Genomic DNA, 24,065 nt, shown 5'->3' on the forward strand with positions numbered 1-24,065 from the left:
GCCCCTACGACAAACCCCATAAATACCAGCCCCAACAGAGGCAGTGAACGCTGACCTACTCTCAAGAGTGACAGCATCCATCATTCCATCCCTTAAGGCTAAGGACTGGTTTGTGACTTATGACTTACAGGACATATACGTCCACGTAGACGTCCATCTGGCCCACAGGATGAACCTCAGAGTTACTGCCACCAGAGTCATTTGACTTTTCACAGGGACAAGATAAAACCACATTCTAGGTTTGTCTCCATGGTGGTCTTTGATTGAGATGGGATTCTGTACATTGATTTACCTGTTTTCTTCCTGAAACCTCACTGTACACTGGGAGAGAAGTTACACACTCTGGATGTTTTCAGAGCCTTACTGTATAGAATCATAGAATCATAGAATATCAGGGTTGGAAGGGACCTCAAAAGGTCATCTAGTCCAACCCCCTGCTCAAAGCAGGACCAATTCCCAACTAAATCATCCCTGCCAGGGCTTTGTCAAGCCAGGCCTTAAAAACCTCCAAGGAAGGAGACTCCACCACCTCCCTAGGTAACGCATTCCAGTGCTTCACCACCCTCCTAGTGAAATAGTGTTTCCTAATATCCAACCTGGACCTCCCCCACTGCAATTTGAGACCATTGTTCCTTGTTCTGTCATCTGGCACCACTGAGAACAGCCGAGCTCCATCCTCTTTGGAACCCCCCTTCAGGTAGTTGAAGGCTGCTATCAAATCCCCTCTCATTCTTCTCTTCTGGAGACTAAACAATCCCAGTTCCCTCAGCCTCTCCTCATAAGTCATGTGCTCCAGACCCCTAATCATTTTTGTTGCCCTCCACTGGACTCTTTCCAATTTTTCCACATCCTTCTTGTAGTGTGGGGCCCAAAACTGGACACAGTATTCCAGATGAGGCCTCACCAATGTCGAATAAAGGGGAACGATCACGTTCCTTGATCTGCTGGCAATGCCCCTACTTATACAGCCCAAAATGCCGTTAGCCTTCTTGGCAACAAGAGCACACTGTTGACTCATATCCAGCTTCTCGTCCACTGTGACCCCTAGGTCCTTTTCTGCAGAACTGCTACCTAGCCATTCGGTCCCTAGTCTATTACATCAATGGGACCATGCTGTTCAGATGCTTTCCCGGTTACTTCTGGTGTAGCGAGGCATCTCCTTCACTCATCGTGCTCAGCATTTCCCCTCTGCCTATGGGGGGACCTGGTGTAAATCAGTCCCACTCCAGAAAGTTTTTATTCCTCATGGGGGTTGTTATTTTCTGATACTTACAAGTTGGGTCTCAGGGCAGGCCCAAGCAGTACTCTTCAGCCAAACAAAAAAACCAAATTCATAACACAAAAAGGGAATGCCTTTCCCTGCCTCCCTCTAGGCTGTTGCCCTGTTATACTGGCTTCTGGGTGCCAGTTGTTCCCCACACAGCAGTTAGCTTGGTTGCTGCTCTTACAGGGAGGAGAGCAGCCTTCCACCCAGGAGAAGCCTTTTCTCTCTGCTGCTACTACCCTTGCTGCAGCTTGTCTTTCCTCTTTCTCTCTCACAAGAAAGAGGGGATTTTAAATGTCACAGGCAGCCATTCATTGGACTCAGGTGTCCCTAGCTGACCTGAGCTATTCTCTTTCCAGCTCATAGGGAAAAGGGCCTTTACCATTCTATCACTGATACACCTGCCTTCCACCACTCTCTCCTAGCTGCCCGGCCTGACTTTGTCACACTGGGGATAGACGGCCATTCCATAAGTCAGACCATCTCATCACAAAGAATATCTGTGTGGATAATACAGAGCATCTCGCTTTGTTACCAGCTGGTTGGTCTAGACCTATTGAATGCGAAGGGTCACTCCACCAGAGCTCAATCAACATCCTCCACCTGCTTCTGAAATGTATTGCTATCTGAAATCTGCAAGGCAGTGATGTAGAGTAACCCACTGACCTTGTTGAACATTATGCATTGGACTTAGATGCTAGGTCATTTGCTAAGTTTGGGGGAGCAGTACTGACGTTACTATTTGACTAATGAAGCTGAAACTCCTCAGTCCCACCATCTGACAAGGATACTGCTTGCCAGCCATTTACAGTATGATCCTCACTGATACACTGGAATAATAAAGAATGGTACTTTACCCTATAGTAACTGTAGTTCTTTGAGAGTTGTTGGAATTGTGGGATCCACAACTCTCCTCTTTTGAAGCCCTCAGCAAACATGGGCTTTGAATTGCAAGGAGGAAACTCAGGGAAGGTTGCGGCTGCGCCACCATATGTTCCCTCACATGGGAGAACGAGGAGACACAGACCCATGCGTGGCCCCAACTGACACTGCTTCTCAAAAGATTCCCCTGTTGCACACATTAAGTGCATTTGCCCCTACTGTCAGAGTCAATATCTTGAAGAACCTCAGCTACTTAGGGTAAGTAACCATTCTAGATTGGAAAAAAAGGCTCTGACAGTTTTACATATTATAAAAATGAAGTTAGTCTGTATCTGTCACAGAACCACTCATGGCCCAACTTGAGGGTCACAGCCCCAAACCTGAGAATGACTAGTCTAGGAGGTGTAGTGATTTTACGTTGATCAAATTTGCAGGCAGTATCAAACTAGAAGAGATTAGAAAAGACACGCAGAAAGGAAAGCAACTGAAGAATAACCTTCTCTAAGGATTAGAGAACTGGGCATAAATCACTGAGAATGTAATTAATTTAGATAAATGCAGACAATGCACTTGAAGAAAAGAAACCTCTGAAGAACAAAACGAAAGATAATAGGATAGAATGACAGAGAGGGATTTGGGGATTCAATATGAGACAAAAAATTAGACATGGGCTTGCAGCTGCTGCTGCAAAAAAGCAAATATCGTATTAGACTGTGTAAGTCATGGGTGTTTGACATGCAGGACGAAGGAGGTAATAATATTAGTAATATTAATAAATAATAATACAACTTCCAAAGCACCAGGGAGGAAATTTGTCCCTGCATAAATTCCAAGATCTGCTGGCTGACTCAGCTAGGGTGGTCTAAGAGCTTCATTAACTTGAAGCCCTATAGCAATGACCCATATGAACTTCTGCAAAGATACAGAATCGCTAGGATAAAAAAAACCACACCCAGCCATGGCCCCCATGCTTCCTCCCTCCTCCTCCCCCAGAATGCATGTGTCTTCTGTGGAGGTGACCCAGAATTGGCAAAAACCAGTTTTCCACCTGGTATATAGGCCCCCTGTACCAGGAGTGTTCTTAAGTGTCTTATGTGTGCCTTATAGCCCCTTTGCATCAGTCTAACTAGCATAAAGGGGCCTTAAAACAGCTGTGAATCTAGGACTCCAGGGGAAAGTCATCAGGACCCCTTGGGCCCATATATAATGCAAACTTTAAAGTAGGTGGTGCATGGCTTCAGAGTAATTTATAAGATGAGATGTAATGGCTCTATTTGGCATGGTCTGTTCAGAAACATGTATGCTCACATTTATCATCCATGCCATTTTTCCATTTCCATGCTGTCATCTATTTAATAAATATATGTGAAATGAATATATACAGAACAATTTGTCACTTGCCCATGTGTTATAATCATATAAATACTAAGGAGGTAGTGAAAACCTTCACACATCATGGCTCCAGTTCAGCAAAGCACTTAAACACATCTCTAACTTCTAAGCTTTTGCTGAAGTCCTATTGATGGTGTGACCATGGTTCCAGGGGAGCCAACTAGGGTCACTCAATTAGGGTGAACTGGAAAGAATGGGGCAGACAATCACCAAAGCTGGTGGATATTCCAAGACTTAGATTTACCAAGCCAGCACAAAACAGCTTTTATAATACCTCACTGGTTACCCAGAAGCCAACAACACAGTTCCCTTGAAACAACCCAGCCTTAGGCCTCCACCCAAAAACCCAAGTCAAATATGATGAGCATTACTGAAAATCTTATTCATCTTATAAGAAAGTTCTACCAATCCCAAAGGATCGGACACATTTCCTCCCAGGTTAATGAATATTTCAGATCTTACCCAAATACATGCTTACAGCCAATTCTTATTAACTAAACTAAAATTCATTAAAAAAAGAAAAAAGAGAGTAGTGATTAAAAGATCAATATAATACTGACATGAGTACAGTTCTTGAGATTAGATTCATAGGAGAGATGGTGAGCTTTGTAGTTGCAAAGAGTTCTTTCAGAAATAGCCCATAGGTTATAGTCCAATGTCCATATTCAGGGTGATCCAGATGAGGCTGGAGATCTCAATCTTATGACTTAAGCTTCCCCTGCATGAAGCATCAAGCAGATCTGAGATAAAAAGGATTGGGACCCAAGGCACCTTTATACAGTTTCAGGCCTTCTTGTGACAGCTCGGAGTCCTTTGGTGAACAATAGGCAATTATGGGGACTTTTGAATAGATCTATTTCCTAAGCATCGCCGGTAATTATCCACATAGATTAATGTAAGGCAATTTATCCATTAGGCAGTCTATCACAAACATTAAAGAGACATATAAACAATGACATCATTTCATCTGAATTTAATCTAAATGTTAATATTCCCTTTTGATCTTTGAATCAACAGCTATAGTGACAGACAAGAAGTGTCTGTTTACATCGCTAGCATTAAAAAAGAGATGAGCATATACATACAATTAGTATCACCTCTAATTTCTAACAATACAGGTTTGCATTTCAAAGTTCTAGTCTATCTACCATGGAGTGGTCCTAATTACCATTTACATACTGATCTAACATCTCGCTTATGGTTGACTCTGGGTCAGTTATCCTGCAGGATGTTTAACCTTTTCTGGCCATACATCACACTTTGTATAAGATTTGTTGCAATTGTATAACAGTGATAGCAACAATGATTTGCATGGTCAGATTTTAATTAGATAACGTCACAGATGGTCAATCAGATGAGCTTAAGTATGTTGTTGAATCAGGGCCTAACTTACGTTTTTAAATCAGTAGTGTTTTAGTTAAATCTGTGAATGAAAAAGTTGTATCCAAAGTTAAGATAATGTTATCCTTTATAAACAGTTATTTAAATGAACATTTACAACTCTTTTTGTTTGGAGTGGGGAATTATTGCTTTATTCCAGTCCTGAGAGATTAACAAATATCCATTCCTTTTGGGGTGAAATTTTCAGTTGGTATGAATCAGTGTAGCTCCATTGACTTCAATGGGACATAAGCACAATCTTAAAGATCCGTTTAAGTGCTTTGCTGAATTGGGGCCTTAATTATAATGATTAATGGTATGGTAGTTTTAGTTAACAAAAACATTTCAATTGTTAACTGTAGCAGAAACTGGAGATGAACAAAAGACCTCCATCTGGGACTTCATCTACATCTAAAAGCACATCACCAACTCTCACACCATCCCCATCTCCATCCCCATCCCCTAAGGTTCACAATGCAGAGTCGTCTCTCTCTTCATCTCACAGACAAGCCAAGAGCAATGGTGGCTCCAGCAGTGGAACTATTACTGATGAAGGTGAGTAGATCACTATAGTCAAGAAAACAAAGTTTTAGAAGCCATAATGATACTGGTTTTGTGTATGAGGGGAAAAAAATGAGTCTTGTTTCCTTTTTAGAAATTTAAAAATATTCTATTTCTAGGCGTTTGAGACTGGCAGTTCCTTAACTCTTCAACTGCTCCAGCCCTCAAAGCCTTTGAGTCCCATCCACATGGAGTGGTTTCTTCGGTGTGTGACGGGCAGGGTCAATCATGTAGCAGAGCTGCTCTGCCCCACATCCTCTACTGTGAATCCTCTTTTCTACACTTTGCACAGTGTAATTTGACAGTAGCAAGTGCCTTTTTGATTATGTTCCAAATGGAACTGAAATTGACATGGTTCTTTTTATTTAACAAATTCATTTAAACACTACATTATGTTATGACATTTTGGATTGATGATGTCAGCAGGTACTAATAATCTTTAATTGTAGCAGTGCATTATATTTATTTTATTGATTTATTATTCTTTGAGAGAGTGAGGGGTTTTAAAGAACTGTTTAAAATGTTTAGGACTTTCCTAGATAGATTACAACTTTTTAAGTTGAAATTTTGGCCCTACGCTACTGTCCTGATAAAAATTACCCTGTTACGCTATTGAAAATAGAAAATAGTTGATTTTGATATTTCTGGAAATTGGATTGTTAATATATGAGTCCTCTTAGAATTTTAGATAAAACATCCCTAACTGTTTTATATCATTGCTGTTGATGCACTTTATTCATTTTGAGAAACTCAGGACTGATTCTACTTTCACATATTCTGATTTTATGTTGGTGGTTTAATTCCATTTACTTTTGGAGTGGAGTGACTTCCAATTTATATTAGCGTAAAGGGGAGCAGAATTTTCCTCGCTAACTGTTCTTGTACTGCAGACTGGCTGTTATAGAAAGGACCTACTAATGCCCAGTCGAAAAGGCACCTACTAACGCCCATCGAAAAGGCACCCTGGTGGCTCCGGTCAGTACCACTGACTGGACCGTTAAAAGTGTGGTTTTCGGTGCAGCGGGGCTAAGGCAGGCTCTCTGCCTGCCCTGGCTCTGTTTGGCTCCCGAAAGCGGTGACATGTCCTCTGGCTCCTAGGCACAGGGGTGGCCAGGAAGGCTCTGCGCGCAGCCCCTGCCCTGAGTTCTGGCTCTGCAGCTCCCATTGCCCGGGAACTGCAGCCAATGGGAGCTGTGGGGGCAGCGCCTGCAGGCGAGGAAAGGGCCCCCACCCCTGCCCTGAGCCCCCCCCCACACTCTGAATCACTTGGACTCATCCCAGAGCTCCCTCCTGCATCCCAAGCCCACTGCCCCAGCGCGGAGCCCCCTTCCGCACTCCGAACCTCTCAGCCCTGCCCGGAGCCATCTCCTGCACCCTCAACCGGAGCCTTCACCCCTTCCCATATCTCTACCCCAACCCAGTGAAAATGAGTGAGTAAGCAAGAGTGAGGGAAAGTGAGCAACGGAGGAACGGGGGAATGGAGTGAGTGGTGGCTGGGCCTCGGAGTAGGGCTGGGGCTGGGGCTGGGTCTCAGGGTAAGGGGCAGGGCAGGAGTGTTCGGTTTTCTGCAATCAGCAAGTTGGCAACCCTGTCCTGTAATGGACCTCGACCACTTTCTGAACACTGACTGACAGGTTAATCACATCCATGAAGGCCTTAGAACCAGCTGAAACTCTTCAAATCTGGCATCTAAACTGCTCCCTTTACAAAAACCTGGAACTGTGTTACAATCTCAGACTTGATGCTTCTGTGCTACAGTAACACATGTTCACAGAAGCTCTACTCTGAGCTTGAGGATTAAAGCTCTTTGGCTACACCAGTAGTGCTGTGGCACTGTAAGCTTCCTCACCTCCAGTGACATCAGGGTTCAGAAACCCTATGGCAGTGCCAGAGCCGCAGTGCTGAGCTTACTCAGTGGTAGTGCACACACACTTAGAAGCCTTATGATAAGCAAAATTCATAAATTCAAAGGACTTGTTACAATATTTAAGATTTTCTTTATTTCACACAAAAGAAAATTAGGCAGTTGATTTGCACATATTCCCATAATATAGTAATCATGAGCATAGTGCTTAAACAATTTGTGTGGTTTCTTTTTAGGCAACCAATTGGGGGACCACCAAAAACTTGTCCATAGTTTGAGAACCTCTGACATAGAGAATCATGAAAGAAGAAACCATGTGAGAGTAAAAGGAGTTTGTGAAAACTTGGAGAAAGGTAATCTCTCTTGTGCAGAATGTCATTGAGAGGGGGCTTTAAATCTGAGCACAGTAGAAGTATTAGTAGATAGATCCCTCAGAGCCCTCTTTCCCTCCAGTGACATAATTGATAAAATTATACATTATTATCAACAAAAAAGTTCTGATGAAAAAGGGCTAGAGAGCACAATATCGTCGGTGATACCCCAAAATCCAGATATTTCAGGATTTATCACCTATTACACTGAGATCGTTCAGAGAAATGAGAGAACTAGTTAAGGAACTGAGGAAAAAAGGGATATAAGGTACAAATGGGGGTTCCTAATTAACCTTATCTTCTCCTATAGATTTTACTGCTGACCAGTGTGAGTAAGTGTTCACAATCTGACCCTTTGCTTTTAAAGATCTAAGGATGTCTACGCTAGACTTTATCTTGGGGATCAGCCTACGGTATAGAACAAACATTTGTAGCATGGATCAAATGTGTGGGAAATGTCCTCACCAGCTTTTAGAAATATGTCAAGTAAGTTGAATTAATTGGCAGTCAATTAACTTGAGGTAAAAGTGTCTAATGAAGACATGCATTAAGATGAGGACTGCTACCTGAGTTGTCCACAACCTTGAAGCACCCCTCATTTGTAAATAAGGATGCTCCCAAGAGGGACTTAAAGGAGGAATCAGTCCTTCAAGATATCTTTTATTTTATTTTGAGTTTTTGTAAAGCTAAGAGGGATTTCATAACTGCTAAGGCCCAAAGGTACCATTGTGAGCATCTAGTCTGACCTCTTGTATAACAAAGGGCCATAGAACTTTCCCAAAATAATTCGTAGAACATAGAAAAACATCCATCCTAGATTTAAAAATTGTCAGTGATGGTGAATCTACTGTGACCCTTAGTAAAATGTTCCAGTGATTAATTACCCTCACTGTCAAAAATTTACACCTTATTTCCAGTCTGAATTTCTCTAGCTTCAACTTCTAGCCATTGGATCATGTTATACCTTTGTCTGCTAAACTGAAGAATCCATTATTAAATATTTGTTCCCCATGTAGATACTTGAGACTGTAATCAAATGACCTCCCTTATCCTTGCCTTTGTTAAGTTAAATAGATTGAGCTCTTTGAGATATAGCTATAAGGCATGTTTTCTAATCCTTTAATCATTCCCATGACTCTTCTCTGAACCCTCTCCAATTTATCAACATCCTTCTTGAATTGTGAGCACCAGAACTGGACACTGTATTCCAACAGTGGTCGCACCATAGCTAAACACAGAAGTAAAATAACCTCTTTAGTCTTATTTGAGATTCCCATTTATGCCGCTCAGGATCTCATTAACTCTTTTGCCACAATGTTGTATTAGAAGCTCATGCTCAGTTGATTATACACGATGACTCACAAATCTTTTTCAGAATCACTGCTTCCCAGTATAGAGTTCCCTGTCCTCTAAGTATGGCCTACATTCTTTGTTCCTAGATGAATACATTTACATTTGGCCATATTAACATGCATATTGTTTCCTTGTGCCCAGTTTACCAAGTGATCCGGATTGCTGTTTATCAGTGACCTGTCATCTTAATTATTTACCACTCCTCCAATTTTTGTGTCATCTGAAAACTTTATCACTGATGATTTTATGTTTTCTTCCAGGTCATTGACAAAAATGTTAAATAGCATAGGACCAAGAACTCATCTCTGCAGGACCCCACTAGAAACACACCCACTTGATGATTTTTCTCTGTTTACAGTTAAATTTTGAGAGCTATCAGTTAGCCAGTTTTTAAACCATTTAATGTGGGCCTTGTTAATTTTATATCATTCAATTTTTTTCATCAAAATCTTGTTTGGGTACCAAGACAAATGCCATACAGAAGTCTAAGTATATCATGTCAACACTGTTACCTTTATCAACCAAACTTGTAATCTCATCACAAAAAGATATCATTAGTTTGACAGGAACTATTTTCCATAAAGCCATTTTGATTTGTATTAATTACATTATCCTCCTTTAATTCTTTATTAATCGAGTCCCATATCAGTTGCTCCTTTATCTTTTCCAAGATTGATATCAGGTTTACAAGTCTATGATTACCCAGGAAATCCCATTTATTCATATTAAAAATTTGCACATTAGCTTTCTTCCAGTCTTCTGGAACTTCCCCAGTGCTCTACGACTTTTTGAAAATCAATGTTAATGGTCCAAAAAACTCCTGAGTCAGATCTTTTAAAACTCTTAGTTATCTGGACCTGCTAATTTAAAAATGTCTGACTTTAGTAGCTTTTGTTTAACATCCTCCAGAGATATTAGAGGAATGGAAAGAATGTTATCATTACCATGTCATCTATTTTTTCCCCAAATACAGAACAGAAATCTTTACTGAAGATGTTTGACTTTTCTGCATTTTTATTGATAATTCTACCATTTCCAGCTAGTAATTGACCAATACCATTGTCAGGATTTTTTTTGTTTTGTTTCTAATATATTTAAAAAACTCCTTATTGTCCTTAATTCTGCTGGCCATATATTTCTCTTTGTGTCTCTTTGCTTCCCTTATCTACTTTCTACAGTTCCTAATTCCTGATTTATATTCATTACTCTCAACTTCCCCTTTTAAGTCCTCTTTCGTGTGATTGTATTAATGGGGAAAAGAAAAAGATAGTTAAAAGTAGAAGAAGAAAATATAAAGAGAAGAATGTTTGTGAGAGGCTTGCAAGTGTCATTATTTAAAGTAAGTCCATAGGATCTCCAAGGGATATGTTTTTACAATAATATTATTATTATTGTGTAATTCCATAATTTACATTTTTATAATTTTCCGTTTGGTTGCTTATTTTACTTTAGCTTCTCAAATTAAATTGTCTTTTTTGGTAGAATGGCAGAAAGAAAGTATAAATCAGGTGAGGAGATGAAACTACAGAAACAGCTAGGACAATATGTCCAGTCTAATATTAATGGAGATGACTATTTGTAGAACTCTGTTGATATAGTTTAAATATTTAACTGATTGTGATAAAAGTTCAAAGTGTGTTTGAAAAAGATTTTTAGCTATCAACGCCTCCAAATTTTAATTTATCCAGATCTTGCAAGGGAAACCCAAGCGCACAGGTTGAAATTCAGTAATCAGATTGTGTCATGTATCAAGGTCTTTGTCCTGCAGGAGAAAGGGGAGGGTTGTTAGGAAACCAGTTATGGCTTCTGTATTCTTAATCTGTCCCAGCTCTTCACTAATGGACCATATGCAAACTATGATTGACATAAATTGCACAAAGCAGCTCAAGCATTGCAAAGAGATCAGAACTTGAGCAGGGAATCTGGCCCCAAATATTTAAAAGCAGATCTGAATAAGATTAGAGTACAGAAGGCAGCATTTTATGTAACAAAGCTGCATGTTATGAGAATAAGAAATATGTTTATCTTGACTTTGAAACTTGATATTTTTAATTTTCAAAGTGTCCTAAAACAACTTCAATGGAGGATCAGTTGTTTGGAATTATTAATGACTGATTTTTCCAAAAATAAATATTTACTGTTTTTCTAAGAAGAACAAGCCCTTAAGCACTCAAGTTATTGCAGTTTAGAAATTTATTCTTGATGTGTGGAAAATTGATACTGTTGGAGTTATGCAACATATCTCACTTGCAGCACCATGAGAGAGATTTATTTATTTTTCTCCTGTCCAGCTGAGATATAATTCATTTATTTTTCTGAGGCTATTATAATATGTGTTCTATTTTTCCCCCATATTTTTGGCTAAAATACGTTAGGCTATTTCTTATGTCGTCTTTTAAAACTGAGACATAAAATAAGGAAAGGAAAATCTAAAAGACTTTGGTAAGAAAGTTGTTTGATGCTAAGGGATGCTTGAGGATTCTCCATACCCTGGTGAGTAAGTCACTCACCTGGGAGGTAGGAGATGTGGAGTCAAATTGCTCATCTGAGTCAGGCAGAGAGAAGATTTGAATCACATTTCCTGCACTTCCCAAGAGAGTGACTTAATCATCATTCTGTAGAATCACTGCATCTGTGACTCTGACCCAGTGAATAATTTTGTCTTTATACAAAGTGGAACAGCTTCAGAAGGAGAGATTGAAAGCAATCCTCCCCAGAATAGCCTATAACCTACTCATCTGGGAGGAGGGAGATCTGAGTTTAGAAGTCATTTTGCAGAGTGGGGATTCTAACATGGGTTTCCCACATCACAGGCAAGTACTTTAACCATAGGGCTAAAGATTATTGTGGATAGACAGACAAACACATACAGTTTTCTGAAGCTGACCAGACCTTTTTCGATTTGCTGACAAATACCAAAAACATGAACAATATTGAATATTCAAGAACATAAGTACCGTAATTCTGGGCCAGACCAATGGTCCATCTTGCCTACTATCCTACTTCTCACAGTGATCAGTACCAGAGTTTCAGGGGAATGTACTGAACAGGACAGTGGGAATAATCCAACCCATGTTCCTCTTCCAGCTTTGGGTAGTCAGAGGTTTAGGGTTGCCTGATCATGGGGAGGCATCCCGGACCATCTTGATAATAGCCATTTATGGACCTATCCTCCATGAACTTATCTAGTTTTTTTTTGAACCCAGTTATACTTTTTGGCCATCACAACATCCCATGGCAATGCGCTCCACAGGTTAATTGTGTGTTGTGTGAAAAAGTACTTCCTCTTGTTTGTATTAAACTGCTGTCTATTAATTTCATTGGGTGACCTGTGATTTTTTGTATTGTGGAAAAGAGTAAATAACACTTCTCTATTAACTTTTTCCGTACCATTCATGATGTTAGACTTTGATCATATCCCATTTTAGTTGTCTCTTTTCTAAGCTGAACAATCCTAATCTTTTTAGTCTCTCCTCATATGGAAGTTATTCCATACCCTTTATCATCTTTGTTGCCCTTCTCTGAACCTTTTCCAGTCCCACTGTTTCCTTTTTGAGATGGAACAACTAGAACTGGACAAGGCGGTGTGGGTTCATGATGGATTTATATAGTGACATTATGATATTTTCTTGTATTACTTTCTATCCCTTTTCTAATAGTTTCTAGTATTCTGTTGGCCCTTTTTACTGCTGCTGTGCATTAAGCTGAAGTTTTCAGAGATCTATCCACTGTGACCCCAAGATCTCTTTCTTGAGTGGTAACAGCTAATTTAGAACCCTTCATTATGCATGTGTAGTTGGGATTACCCCACTATTCTGAGTTTTTGGTTTTCTGGCCAAACCAAAAAATCAATTATTCTCCCAGTCCTAGGTGGACATAAGGTTTCTCATATTCGGTAGCCCTCAACAATAATAAAAAACAACAACTGTGACCCTGATATATGAGTATTACATAGATTTTTTTTTTTAGCATTCATTGTCTTTGAGATGATTGTTACATGGGAAATGCTCTTTCTGTCATAACATAATTTGAATAGTTATGGAGTCATTGTTAGACTCAGTGGTTGATTGATTAAATTATTAGCAATATATAATCAGACGTAGCATACTATTCACTTGAATGCATTATTTGTTTGTGTATTAAAACTAATGGTAACAGTCTTAATAATGTAGTAAAATAATGAAAGGGAATAACTGAAATTAAGAAAATGCAACTTCATATTACCCTTATACAAACAATGCTCTTTAAATTGGGAGAAGTTGATTCTTTGGAGGCTGCTTCATTTTGGTATACATAGTTGGTATCAGTACCTATAAAACTGTTGCTATTTTTCTTCTTTGAGTGATTGCTCATGTGCATTCCACAATAGGTGTGTGTGCTCACCACGTGCAACGGTGCCAGAAGTTTTTCCCCTAGCAGTACTTGAAGGGGAGTGCCCTTAGCGACCCCTGGAGTGGCACCTCTAGGGCGCGGTATAAGAGGTGCTGCGTGCTTCTCCCACCTTCCGTTCCTTCTTGCCGAGAGTGAAGGTGCATCAGAACTGTCCTCTAGCTTGGCTGCAGCTTCCCTCTTGGACTCTGTTAGTTCATAGTTAGTAGTACCTGTATTTAAAGTAGTTTAGTTTAGAGTTAGTTTAGTGCACCTGGGCTGGGACATGCCCTGTGCCCCGGGCTTTAAGTCGTGCGACATTTGCAAGCAGCCGATGCCCGTGAGTGATCCCCACGCGGATCTGGGGGAAACCCATCTCAGCGATGGATGCAAGATTTGCAGATCCTTCAAGCCTCAGACCAAGAAGGAATGGGACATTTGGCTCCGAGCCATTTTGATGGAGTCGGCCTTAACCCCGACTCCGGTGCGCCGCTCCGAGTCAGCCCCGAGCACCACAGCGTTGGTGCACGGCAATGCGTCGGTGCCTTCTACCAGCAGACACCACTCCCCGTCTGCGGGACGCTCCAAGAAAGCTAAGAAGAGGTCTTCTCTGCCGAGACACCGGAGTAAGACCAGGGGAGAGACTAGACGCACATTGGGCAGTTCTCGGTTCCCGTCGGCCTCCTGGCCTCCGACTCAGGTTGAGCAGAGTAGCCTGGCCCACTCTGCGCCGACCTCCCTGGACATCCGGGTGCCCTCCAGGCTGGAGGACCTGCAAGCAGCCTGGGACATTATGTCTCTGCCGGTACCAGGGGCACCGCCACCGTTGGCTCCCTGGTCCAGAGGCAAGCCACCGTTTGGATCCCCGCAGTCACTGCCGGGTCCCTGTTGACCCCCACCAGGTTGTCTGACTGGGTACTGACGGGCAGGGGTTCCAGGCAACCCTCCGCCGTGAGGGACCATAGACCTCACGAGGAGAGTGTGCCCTGTCAAGACTGGGACAGATCGTCTCCGAGAGGCTACTGTAGCCCTTCGTGGTATGGGCATCTACACCGTTCATGTTCTTTGTCTTGCTCGAGGTCCCCGCTGCAGCACCGCTCCTAGAGTCCCGGGTGTCGATCGCTGGCACCTCGCCATTGCGGATCCATCTGTCAGAGCCGATCGCGGAGCAGCTCTACCGGCGTTTCTCCCACACCTCCACGCCGGGATCACGGTCTTGTGGTCGGCACTGTTCCCGACACCACCGCTCCTCTTGTTCCCGGGATAGTGGTAAGGCATATGCCAGTCCGGCCTCCCTTCGCCCTCGACAGTCATTGGGACAGGCTAGTCAGGCTGAACAGCCTGCTCCACCAGGGCTACAGCAGGTGCAGTGGCACCGGGCTCCTTGGCCGGCACCATGGTACCAATGGGCTCCGTGGCCGCCGACGCAGCCCCCGGTGGAGGCTCGCTCAGTGGCCGGAGCCTCAGAGAGACTGTCATTCTCCCTAGCTCAGCCTCCCAGGAAGGAGTCAGTGGGGCATTCATCACTGATTCCGTGCCCGGAGGGGATCCAAGATCCTTCCCAATGAGGTGATTACAGCCCCTCCGCCGCCTGTCGCGCATGAGGACTCCAAAGCCCACCAGGAACTGTTGAAAAGGATGGCATCAAGCCTTAACCTTCAAGCCAAGGAGGTGGAGGAACCCTCGGACTCCCTCTTCAACGTCCTCTTGGCCTCAGCGCTGCTCAGGGTGGCTCTGCCACTCCATGAAGGGGTGGCAAAGATTTTGAACGCCTTGTGGCAAACCCCGGCTTCCTTGCCCCACATCTCTAAGAGGGCGGAACAGAAGTACTTCATGCCCGCCAAGGGGCATGAATACCTGTACACCCACCCTGCCCCCAAATCCCTGGTGGTTGAGTCACTCAACCACAGGGATAGGCAGATACAACCAGCCCTTACTTCTGAGAATAAAGACTCAAGGAGACTGGATCTATTTGGGAGAAAGGTTTATTCATCCTCAAGTTTCCAATTAAAGGTGGAGCACCACCAAGCCCTCCTGGGGAGATATGAGTTCAACTTGTGGGGCTCTCTGCCCAAATTCGAGGACTTCCTCTAAGAGTGTGACAAGAAGGATTTCAAGGCTCTGGTTGAGGAGGGTACAGCGGCTGCTAGGGCGGCCCTTCTGGTAGTGTCTGATGCTGTGGATACGGCTGCAAGGTCTATGGCCTCTGCAGCGTCCATGAGGAGGGCGTCATGGCTCCTGCTGTCTGAGCTGACCAGTGAGGCGCAGAACTCCTTATAGGACCTTCCATTCGATGGCAAGACCTTGTTTGCCGAACAGACGGACGTGAAATTGCATGGAAAGATTCCCGCAAAAAGCTTAAGACCCTGGGCCTCTATGTACCAGCTCTGGCCAGGACCAAGTTTAAGCTGCAGCAGGCTCCCACCCAGGCCACTCACGCTAAATATGAGCCCCCTTATAAAAAGTCAAGGGACTACAAGAAACACCCATAGACTATAAGAAGCATCCATAGAAACACCCAATCCCGGTCTGGGCCCCAACCTGGGCCCTCCAAGGGCAAACAGGCTGGAAAGCATCAGTTTTGATCGGATGCCCGGGGGCGACTTACCAGTTTGTGCCAGAGATCCGTCCGCAATAAAGCTTCCCTTCTCCAACCAGTTGTGTGCTTTTCTCCCGCAGTGGTTGTGGCTGACTTCGGACCGATGGGTCCTCAACGCTGTCTCATGGGGCTACACCCTCCAGTTTACCTCTACACCGCCCACCCACCCTCCGTCCCCATCCCTCCTGGGGGACCCCTCTCATGAGGCCCTGCTCAAGCAGGAGGTGGGACGGCTCCTTGGTCTAGGAGCGGTGGAAGTGGTGCCAGCGGAGTTCAGACACAAGGACTTCTACTCCAGCTACTTCCTTATCCCGAAGGCCAAAGGGGGGCTCTGGCCCATCCTGGACCTGCGAGGCCTGAACCAGTACATGGTAAAGCTCAAGTTTCGCATGGGTCTCTCTGGTCTCCATCATTCCCTCCCTGGATCCTGGGGACTGGTACACTGCCCTCGATCTGCAGGACGCGTACTTCAGCATTCATATTTTCGAGGGGCACAGACGTTTCCTCTGTTTCACGGTTGGGCAGGAACACTACCAATGTACGGTCCTCCCGTTTGGCCTGTCCATTGCTCCCAGATCTTCCCCTATCTCAATGACTGGCTGGTCAAGGGCAGCTCCAAGTCGCAGGTGCGGGATCACGTGTCACTCCTCCTGTCCACGTGCACCACTCTGGGCCTGTAGGTAAACAACACCAAGTCCACATTAGTCCTGGTGCAGCGCAAAGAATTTATTGGGGCAGTCCTGGACGTGACATTGGCCAGGGTCTCCTTCCCACTGGACAGATTCGAGAACCTAAGGGAGCTCATCGGCATAGTCACAAGGTTCTCCATGACCACAGCCAGAGCGTGCCTGCAGTTCCTGGGTCACACGTCAGCATGCACATATGTGGTTCACAAAGCCAGACTCAGGATGAGGCCCCTCCAGCTCTGGGTTGGTCGTGGTGTTCTCCCAGTCCAGAGACAGGATGGACAAGGTCCTCACTGTGCCCGAACCGGTGATCGCCTCCCTACAATGGTGGTCCTCCCTGGGGAACATGGTCCATGGGGTCCCGTTCAGGGGCAGACCCCCATCAGTGGAGCTGGTGTCTCACATGTCAGATCTGGGGTGGGAAGCCCATGTGAGGAACATTCAGATGCAAAATCTGTGGTGCGCGCAGGACCTTGCCCTTCATGTAAACATCAAGGAGCTCAGGGCAGTCCATCTGGAATGCGCAGTCTTCCACTCACACCTGGAGGGCAGAGTGGTCAGGATTCTCACGGACAACACGGCCTCAATGTTTTACATCAACAGGCAAGGTGGGCCCTGCTCCTCTGCCCTCTTCCAGGAAGCCCTCAGGCTGTGGGACTTCTGTATAGCCCACAATATTTGCCTGGAAGCCCACCACTTACCGGGCGCCTGGAACTCACGGGCGGATCGCCTGAGCTGAGCCTTCTCCTCTCAGCATGAGTGGTCACTACACCCAGAGAGGGTGCACAGGATTTTCCAAAAGTGGGGCACTCCCCAGTTGGACCCGTTCATGCCATGGCAGAACCGCCAGTGTCCCCGCTTTTGGTCCGGGGAGGGGTGGGGCTTAGGTGCGGATGCCATCTCCGATGCCTTCCTCCTATCCTGGTCGGGCCAGCTTCTCTATGCCTTCTCCCTGTTGATTGGGAAGGTCTTGGAGAAGATAAAAATGGACAGGGCCTGAGTCCTCCTGATCACCCTGGCATGGCCCAGGCAACATTGGTACGGGACTCTCATGAGCCTGGTAGTCGCCTCACCGTGGATGTTGCTGTCCCACCCGGGCCTGCTCTCCCAGGACAAGGGCCGCCTCCTCCATCCCAACCTAGTGGCACTCCACCTCATGGCGTGGCTGCTCAATGGTTAGCCCTAGAGGAGAGGACGTGCTTGGAAGGGGTTCAGCACATCCTCCTGGAAAGCAGACGGCCCTCCACGCGTCGGGCCTACCTGGCGAAGTGGTCTCGGTTTTCCTGGTGGGCAGCTGATCGGGGTGTTTCGCCGATAGCTGCTCCAATTCAACTCATATTAGATTACCTCCTTTACCTCAGAGCCCAAGGCCTAGTGCCCTCATCCATCAAGGTGCACTTGGAGGCCATAGGGGCCTTCCATCCACCAGTGCAGGGACACAAGGTATTCTCCCATGCTATGACTGGCCGATTCCTTAAGGGATTGGATCGTCTCTTCCAGTACGTTAGGCCTCCAGTCCTGCAATGGGACCTGAACTTGGTGCTGGCCCAGTTGATGGGTTACCCGTTTGAGCCGCTGGCTACATGCTCCTGGTCACACCTTTCATGGAAGGTAGCCTTTTTGGTAGCGATCACGTCAGCTAGAGGGATCTTGGAACTCAGGGCCCTGACCGCCAAATCCCCGTACACAGTGTTCCATAAGGATAAGGTCCAGCTCCGACCGCATCCTTCGTTCCTCCCCAAGGTGGTCTCCACTTACCACATGGGTCAGGACATCTTCCTGACTGTGCTGTCCCAAACCCCATGCGTCCAGTGGGGAGCACCGCCTCCACATGCTGGATGTGAGATGGGCTCTGGCTTTTTACCTGGAACGCACAAAGCCGTTCAGGGAGTCTTCACAGCTGTTCATCGCCTTGGCCAAACGGATGAGAGGTCAGCCGATCTCCACTCAGCGGCTCTCGAACTGGATCATCTTGTGTATTCGTACTTGTTACGACCTGGCAGGAGTCCCCCTGCCGCTGATTGTGAAGGCACATTCAATGAGGGCGCAAGCCTCGTCAGCTGCCTTTTTAGCCCATGTCCCCATTCAGGACATTTTTAGGGCTGCCACATGATCTTCGGTTCACACATTCACCTCATATTATGCGATCGTCTCCTAAACCAGGGAGAACACTGGGTTCAGCAGGGCTGTACTCCGTCCTGAGAGTCTGTGAACTCCTTCCCACCTCCAACAAATATAGCTTGGAATCACCTATTGTGGAATGCACATGAGCAATCACTCGAAGAAGAAAAGACAGTTACCTTTTCTGTAACTGGTGTTCTTCAAGATGTGTTGCTCATGTCCATTCCACATCCCGCCCTCCTTCCCCTCTGTCGGAGTTGTCTGTCAAGAAGGAACTGAGGGTAGGGGAGCACGCAGCGCCCCTTATACCACGCCATAGAGGCGCCACTCCAGGGGTTGCTAGGAGTGCTCCCCTACGGGTACCGCTAGGGGAAAAACTTCCAGCACCAGTGCACGTGGCGAGCACGCACGCCTATTGTGGAATGGACATGAGCAACACATCTCGAAGAACGCCAGTTACGGAAAAGGTAACTGTCTTTTCCCCTCATGAAAGAAAACTGCAAGTCGTGAAAGGTAGTTACTATTATGTCAGGAATTACTGAGTGGTGCTGTTAACACATAATATTACGAATTTTCTTAGCATGTGAACAGTGTACAGTCTTTGAAAAAATGCTGTATTTTTGTTACATTTGTGATGGGGTAGTTGTTGAAAACAGTAAGTGTGGTTTGCTTTCTGCCCTAATCTTTCTAACTAGAGATAATTGCTTGGAGCAGAGTGGCTTCCTGGGAACCAGGCAGTAGAGTTAGGGCTGAGATTCCTGAGAGAGGGAATTGCATGTATGTTGTTTGTGACCCACTGCAGTTCAAGAGCAAGTGTACAGAGTGTAAATAAATAACTTGAAATTAAGAAAATATCCTGACTTGGCATCCTTGATTTCTCCTCCAAAGGGAAGCCAATCTGCCAGGCCACAAAGTCTGCTTCCACTTAGCACAGAGGCAACTGTCTATTTTAGTAGAATCTTAGTAGAAGAAAATGCTTCCAGTGGGGCCCATATGTGCTTCTAAATCAAGGGCTGTTGGCATTCAACACCTGCTTTAAGATTCTAGAAATGTTTAGAGGAGGGGAACTTGTGGTAGGCAGGAGCTTCAGTTGCACTATAGAATCAAAGCTTGATGGGGCTGTGACCAAGTGCCTGGATGGGCCACACTGAGAATGCTACACTCAGGGCAGACTGCAGGGAATAGGGAAGACGATCTCCAAAACTGGTAGTTTATTCTATAATGAGATTCACCAAGCCAGTAACAAAACAGCTTCTGTAACACCACATTGATCAGCAAGAAGCCAAATACAATCCCCTTTAAGCATTCCAGCCCTTGGTCCCCATCTAGACAGCCAAATCTAATATAGTGAGGGGTTACTGAAAACTGGATTCACCATATGTGATGTTCACCAATCCCAAAGGACCGGACATTTATTCCCAGGTCAATATGAGTCTCAGATCTTACCCAATAATCATGCAGATGACAGTCCTTTAGTAATTAAAAGACTAAAGGTTTAATAATAAAAGGAAAAAGAAAGAAAAGAGTTGCAAAAGGCGAAAAGATCAATTTACATACAAATATGTGTAAAATCCTTAGGTCAGTTTCATAGCAGAGATTGTGAGGCTGCTGATTTATACAAATCTTTCTGGAATCAGTCTAAAAAGTTATAGTCCAATAGACAGTCCAGGGGTAGAGTCTGTTCAAGTCTTTCTGTGCATTTCCATGTTATTCCAAAACGTTATTTGGAAAATCTCTGTCTTATGACTCAGACTTTCCCTGTTCAAAGTTTAAGTAGACTATAAATATCAGGATCAGGGGTGGGGCTTTCCTCTATAGTTCCCTAACAAACTGACAAGCCTCTTGTCATAGCAGGGCACTCCTCCCCCGCCCCCTTCCCTCCCGCCCCCAGGGAAGAATAAGCAGTGCAGATTGTTGCTTTGAAGCTAATCTTCCATTTCCTATGCATACACAGGTAAATTAGTTGCATTCATTCACATAACGCAATTAGCCAGCAGTTCATTATAGCATAGACAATTAAGTTGAAGAGAATATAGATGATATGGTTAGTTTTATGCAGTATCTTACATCTTTGATTTTAAGGTTAAGTGACCCATTGGCTTGCATATTATAAAGTAGTTAAGACATGAAAGGGAATTAGCATCTATAAACTAATCTGGTTACATTGTTAAACTTCTAACAAGATACAGGTAAACACAGACAAATTCACTTAGCATCTACCCTTGATTTCTGTTGCTACAAATAAATGGGTTAGTGATTACTGGTCTAGAGCAGGGGTTGGCAACGTTTGGCATGCAGCTCGCCAGGGTAAGTAGCCTGGCGGGCCGGGCCAGTTTATTTACCTGCTGACACGGCAGGTTCGGCCGATCACGGCCCCCACTGGCCGCGGTTCGCCGTCCCAGGCCAATGGGGGTGGCGGGAAGCAACAGCCAGCACATCCCTCGCCTGTGCCGCTTCCCGCCGCCCCCATTGGCCCGGGACGGTGAACAGCGGCGAGTGGGGGCCGGGATTGGCCAAACCTGCCACGTCAGCAGGTAAATAAACTGGCCCGGCCTGCCAGGGTGCTTACCCTGGCGAGCCGCATGCCAAACGTTGCCGACCCCTGGTCTAGAGCATCTCTTTGAAATTCATATACAAGTAAATTGTCTTGATAACATTTCAAGCCTCTTGTTAAGTTGTTATGGGTCATACCCAAGTTGACCAGTCTGTCAATGTCACAAGGGCACATTGCAGACTTCCCAAAGATGAAGGAATAAGCACCATTTAAACTACGCTCAGATATGATGGGAGAAGTGTAAAAATGAAATATAAAGATTACAGTTATTTCTCTTACCCTACAAAATATACACACAGGTCAATACATTTTTTTTTATCACATTCTCCCTTACAGTTAAAAGTTAACATCACAGATCATACCCCAGTCTAAGATCATACCCCAGTCTCTCTCTGTGTAGAAACAAGCTTTGTGAACTGTTATTAATTCATAATGTTTAGATTGCTTAGATAGACTACCTTAAGAAAAAAAGAGACCATTATAAAGGATAGTTTTCAATATGTTGAACTCAGAAATAAATATAGCATTAATATCATGGGGCAGGATGCTGTGGGAGGACGAAGAAAAAGCAGGATGAATGTGGGGTATCGTAATCATAAAGATATCTTTTGTACCCCTTTCACCCCGCCATCTCCAGCCAGTATGAACTTTCTGTATTTTGTGGTTTGAATGACCCTTCCCTCCCTGTTTTGTGACCAACCTGGGAGGGAGATGAGTGATGGGAAAAATAGCTAAAGTGATTGAACTTCCATACAGGTTATTGGAACCTTAGTTTGAAGAGACAGAGAAATTGTAGTCATCCAGGCTTTGGGGCTTACTTCCAATTTCCATCATAACATAAGAACGGCCATACCGGGTCAGACCAAAGGTCCATCCAGCCCATTATCCTGTCTACCGACAGTGGCCAATGCCAGGTGCCCCAGAGGGAGTGGACCTAACAGGCAATGATCAAGTGATCTCTCTCCTGCCATCCATCTCCATCCTCTGACAAACAGAGGCTAGGGACACCATTCCTTAACCATCCTGGCTAATAGCCATTAATGGACTTAACCACCATGAATTTATCCAGTTCTCTTTTAAACGCTGTTATAGTCCTAGCCTTCACAACCTCCTCAGGTAAGGAGTTCCACAGTTGACTGTGCGCTGCGTGAAGAAGAACTTCCTTGTATTTGTTTTAAACCTGCTGCTTATTAATTTCATTTGATGACCCCTAGTTCTTGTATTATGGGAATAAGTAAATAACTTTTCCTTATCCACTTTCTCCACATCACTCATGATTTTCATAGATTCATAGATTCATAGATTCTAGCACTGGAAGGGACCTCGAGAGGTCATCGAGTCCAGTCCCCTGCCCGCATGGCAGGAGCAAATACTGTCTAGACCATCCCTGATAGACATTTATCTAACCTACCCTTAAATATCTCCAGAGATGGAGATTCCACAACCTCCCTAGGCAATTTATTCCAGTGTTTAACCACCCTGACAGTTAGGAACTTTTTCCTAATGTCCAACCTAGACCTCCCTTGCTGCAGTTTAAGCCTGTTGCTCCTTGTTCTATCCTTAGCGACTAAGGTGAACAAGTTTTCTCCCTCCTCCTTATGACACCCTTTTAGATACCTGAAAACTGCTATCATGTCCCCTCTCAGTCTTCTCTTTTCCAAACGAAACAATTCTTTCAGCCTTCCTTCATAGGTCATGTTCTCAAGACCTTTAATCATTCTTGTTGCTCTTCTCTGGACCCTTTCCAATTTCTCCACATCTTTCTTGAAATGCGGTGCCCAGAACTGGACACAATACTACAGTTGAGGCCTAACCAGCACAGAGTAGAGCGGAAGAATGACTTCTCGTGTCTTGCTCACAACACACCTGTTAATACAAGCAACATTATTTTATATACCTCTGTCATATCCCCCCTTAATCTCCTCTTTTCCAAGCTGAAGAGTCCTAGCCTCTTTAATCTCTGCCCATATGGGACCCGTTCCAAACCCCTAATCATTTTAGTTGCCCTTTTCTGAACCTTTTCTAGTGCCAGTAACATAATTGCATGTAAAATGTAGTTAAAGGTAAGACTAGATGTCTAACAAGTATAGTTTAGTATAGTAGGTCATGGGAGTGAGATGCATTTTCACCTACTGTATATGTATAGAATAAAGACAATCTTGTTTTGAAATTTTGTATGAGTGGGTTCCTGGAATGTTTGCTTTAATTTCTGTATTTCTTCATCAGTTCAATATATTTTCCCCACAGGTTACCAAAATTGAATTGTTTTAAACATTGTTTCTTTTTCTTTTCTGTTGTTAAAGATGAGCTGACTAGTATCCTTAAAAAATTGTCACTTGAGAAATATCAGCCCATTTTTGAAGAACAGGAGGTAAGGCGTTTTTTTGTTTTTTAAGTTTTAAGTGTTTCAGTATTTTATTTCAGCATTTTAGCATGAATCTACTTATCTGTTTGAAACCTGTATTTTATTATCCAAGTAAAATCATGGCTCTGTGTTCACTATAGCTGTGCAGTTTGCAGCACAATTTACTCTTTGCTGCAGAACTGTTATCTAAAATCTCAATTTTCATTCAAAAAATACCTGGCTTCTTTCTAGTATTTCTAGTTGCAGCAATAACCTGGAAAATGTGAACCGAATATTAAAAGATATAGTGATGAGTCTGCATAATC

At 44.2% G+C, this 24,065-nt stretch overlaps 1 protein-coding gene across 1 annotated transcript in view; it reads left to right on the forward strand.

Moving 5' to 3' along the window:
* Window positions 1-24,065, forward strand: part of ANKS6 (ankyrin repeat and sterile alpha motif domain containing 6) — an 81,671-nt gene that overhangs the window by 40,237 nt on the left and 17,369 nt on the right. The window contains 3 exon segments of the mRNA XM_034761465.1: window positions 5,281-5,473; window positions 7,580-7,696; window positions 23,699-23,766. Of these exon segments, the coding sequence (XP_034617356.1) occupies window positions 5,281-5,473; window positions 7,580-7,696; window positions 23,699-23,766 (378 nt within the window).

The sequence above is a fragment of the Trachemys scripta genome, chromosome 2 (genome assembly GCF_013100865.1).
Source record: "Trachemys scripta elegans isolate TJP31775 chromosome 2, CAS_Tse_1.0, whole genome shotgun sequence".
Taxonomy (NCBI): Eukaryota; Metazoa; Chordata; order Testudines; family Emydidae; genus Trachemys; species Trachemys scripta.